At 37.5% G+C, this 3,070-nt stretch overlaps 1 protein-coding gene across 1 annotated transcript in view; it reads right to left on the bottom strand.

Annotated features, from left to right (window-relative positions):
- adgrg4a (adhesion G protein-coupled receptor G4a) overlaps positions 1–3,070 on the bottom strand; it is a 13,956-nt gene that overhangs the window by 5,803 nt on the left and 5,083 nt on the right. The window contains exons 9-17 of the mRNA XM_032528642.1: positions 2,447–2,506; positions 2,273–2,356; positions 1,887–1,972; positions 1,734–1,804; positions 1,600–1,627; positions 1,430–1,452; positions 1,193–1,335; positions 982–1,111; positions 32–138 (exon numbers count right to left, since the gene is read on the bottom strand). Coding sequence (XP_032384533.1) covers positions 32–138; positions 982–1,111; positions 1,193–1,335; positions 1,430–1,452; positions 1,600–1,627; positions 1,734–1,804; positions 1,887–1,972; positions 2,273–2,356; positions 2,447–2,506 — 732 coding nt within the window. The remainder of the gene's footprint in view (positions 1–31; positions 139–981; positions 1,112–1,192; positions 1,336–1,429; positions 1,453–1,599; positions 1,628–1,733; positions 1,805–1,886; positions 1,973–2,272; positions 2,357–2,446; positions 2,507–3,070) is intronic.

Here is a 3,070-nt window from a genome sequence, read left to right as displayed (position 1 = left end):
GTGTGTGTGTGTGTGTGTGTGTGATTCTTACCAGTAGTGACATTGATATTGTCAAGGTCTGATATGGTCAAAAGTGGGCTGCAGTTTCTCATATCAGGATCAGCCCAGCTGGTCATGTCAGTTTCAATGTCTAACTTACTGAAGAAAAAAAGAGGGAACAGAATCAGCAGAGCCAATACATATTCTTTATGGTCTGTTTCGTAATGGTTTAGTTACACTTGAACAAAGCACATTGTATTACTACATTGGTCCTCTACCTATTGTCAGTTTCAGACGAAGGGTGATGGAAAAAAAAACACCGGCCTACCGCTGATGATCGTGTTTTAGTCGCAATAAGCTTCACTAAGAGACCATAAAAACTGATTACCCATATTGTCCTTTGAGTGATATTCATGTCAAATTTGGTGGACATGATTTAAAAAGATTGAAGCCCTTCATTGCACTGATAATTCACTTATAGGAAATGGTTCTTTTAGCCTGAGCTGCAGGCTGGCAGGGATCCATCACCAGTATTACACATGTGGGAATCAGAGCTTGTGTGCATTGTGGGAGGATTGGTTGGAACAGGACATTGAAATGGAAGGAATATTCTTGTTTCACTGAGCTGTCTCTATGGAAACAGGTTGTTGCGACAAAGATATAATCTGTAGAGAAGCTGTACAAGCAATTTACAAAAAATAAATCCTGCAAGATGAATGTTGACTCAGGCTGGTGTGAATGACCCCCTTAACTGTATTACACTTTGTCTAAATTGTAAATCACTGTATGCTTTATTGTCAGACATTTATGTAATATGCTACTCTTTGATGTCAGTCAACAAAACATTAAATCATTTTTAACTGCGTGATGATTGTTTTGGATTAGTGTTTTGGCTGATTATTGGTGTGTGTTTTGATCATAATTTTGCAGTCTGACAGTTTGATTTTCTTTGTCTTTGGTCAAATATTTAATCAACTGGATGAAAGGAAGTTAATGTCTTACCAAAGCCTGAAAGCTCTCTTAAATCTTGGCTTTTCACATCCCATGTCTTGGTTGATTTGTGGAAATGCTTCAGGCCAAATGTATAGTCCGTAGATTGTTGAAGTGGTTTCTTCTAAACAGTTTTCTGGCTCTTAAAAATAATATCTACATGTCAACAAGTCTTATTCCATAACTGAACACATATTTATCTGTGTTAGGACATCCAGCTTACCTATGTGCTTGATCGCCACATTCATAGGTTGAATAACAATGGAGTCATTTTCATACTTTGATAATAATGCAGCATTAATTATGGCTTTTGTTTCTGCCACACTGTTTATGTTGTATTCCTGAATATGGAAAGTGCTGTAGTATCTGAGGATGAAACAGACATTTAGTGGCATACAAAACAGGCAGTGCAGGTCAGGTGGCTTTCTCCGCCATTATTGTTCTTTTTTTAGTCACCTACTTTTTTAGTTGGCTGTGGAAAATCTGAAAGAAAAGAAACCAGAGAGATGTTGCATTGCAAATATCAATTGTTGCGGTGGTGTGAGATATTTATCTTATTTTTGAATTACCCCAAACTGTAAAATCAATGGCCTTTATATTAGTTTTATTTGTCTTACAGTGCATTCTCACCATTGGCCCATTGTACTGCTCCAGGTTCCTATGAAATATTACATATGATCAACAAGTCAACCAGAGCTTTCAAATCACATATATCAAACACTGAGTGCTAGTTATGAAACAATGCATGAATTCAATGGGCCTACCTGCCAACATTCTCCTTTACGATAAGATTTAGCACATGCATGGTGTTATTCACCTCCAGCTGTTTTTTCACCTTTTGCCCAAAGAGAATAATTCAGTGTACACACATTTATTTATTTTTGAAAATAATTGAATTGCACTTATGTGAGTCTTACCCATTTCTCAATAATATCCTCTGGATTTGCTGGGCTGCCAGTCATCCTTAACGTCAGATTAACTCTGAAGAATGTATCTGGTCCAACTGCAGGAGTGTAAAGACAACAGCTAACACAGCAGTGCATCTTTGTAGTATATGTGTATTTTATCAATATTCTTAAAAGTGGTGAAGCATTTGTCTTACACAGACTGTGTAAGCGCTCTTAATTTTGAAACAAGAATAAACTGCTTCTTTGATTTCCTGCTGTTTTTATTGTGAATTGTTGAATGGTTTTCTGTTTTAATGCTGCCTTCCAGCAAAAAATATTTTCTCTAACCTATATTGATATAAAGAAGAAACAAGAATGAAGAAGATGGACAAACACAAGTTGTTTGGTGAACTGACAGGCAGTCTCGTTGACATCTAGAGGATCTCCTGTCGTTGACGTGTTAGCAGGTTGAGCTGGCAGGCTTTGAGTGGGACGTGTTACTGAAATGACATGACAAGACAAAATATTACAGCACAGAGACATTGTCTTGCATTTGCACCTAAAGGCCTTATTCTTTCTTGCATGCTCACCTGATGCCGGTGCACCAGTGCTGACAGTTGGCTGCGGTTCTGGCACTGCAGGGAGTAACTCTGAAAGAGACGAAGTCAATTTGTTGATTATAAAATCCTAAAAAGGACGATCAAGATTATAAATAGCATGATGTCTGACAGAAATCAAATTGTAGAAATGTAATTTTTTATAATTAATAGTTTTACATATTCTAGTCATTTAAACAGGTATTATTAGAAACAGAAATGAAGTGTCCAGCTCAAATGTATCTCTGCAGGTGTGCAACGTTTTTCATTGGTGTATCCAGCATCCTTTTAATTTGGCCACTTAACAATGCTTTTTTCAAACTCCGCCATAGCCTGTCCCAAGCCCAGATGAGAAAGAATGAAGGGTTGGGCGAGGGGCTAGCAACCCCAGCCTGTAAAAACACCCTTGCTACAGAAATGCCAACAAGAAATTTGTAACAGAATGCGGAAGAAAGAGAAGAAGACTTAAAGTGCTCATGTTATGCTTTTCGGCTTTTTCCCTTTCCTTTATTGTGTTATATATCTTTTTGTGCACTTTATAGGTTTGCAAAGTGAAAAGCCCAAAGTCCACCCTAAAGGCATTTACCATCTCCAACAGAAAACACTGTTCACAAACTG

This window comes from Etheostoma spectabile, chromosome 10, assembly GCF_008692095.1.
Source record: "Etheostoma spectabile isolate EspeVRDwgs_2016 chromosome 10, UIUC_Espe_1.0, whole genome shotgun sequence".
Taxonomy (NCBI): domain Eukaryota; kingdom Metazoa; phylum Chordata; class Actinopteri; order Perciformes; family Percidae; genus Etheostoma; species Etheostoma spectabile.
The sequence above is the reverse complement of the archived record's forward strand: the minus strand, read 5'-3'. Positions and strand labels throughout refer to the sequence as shown.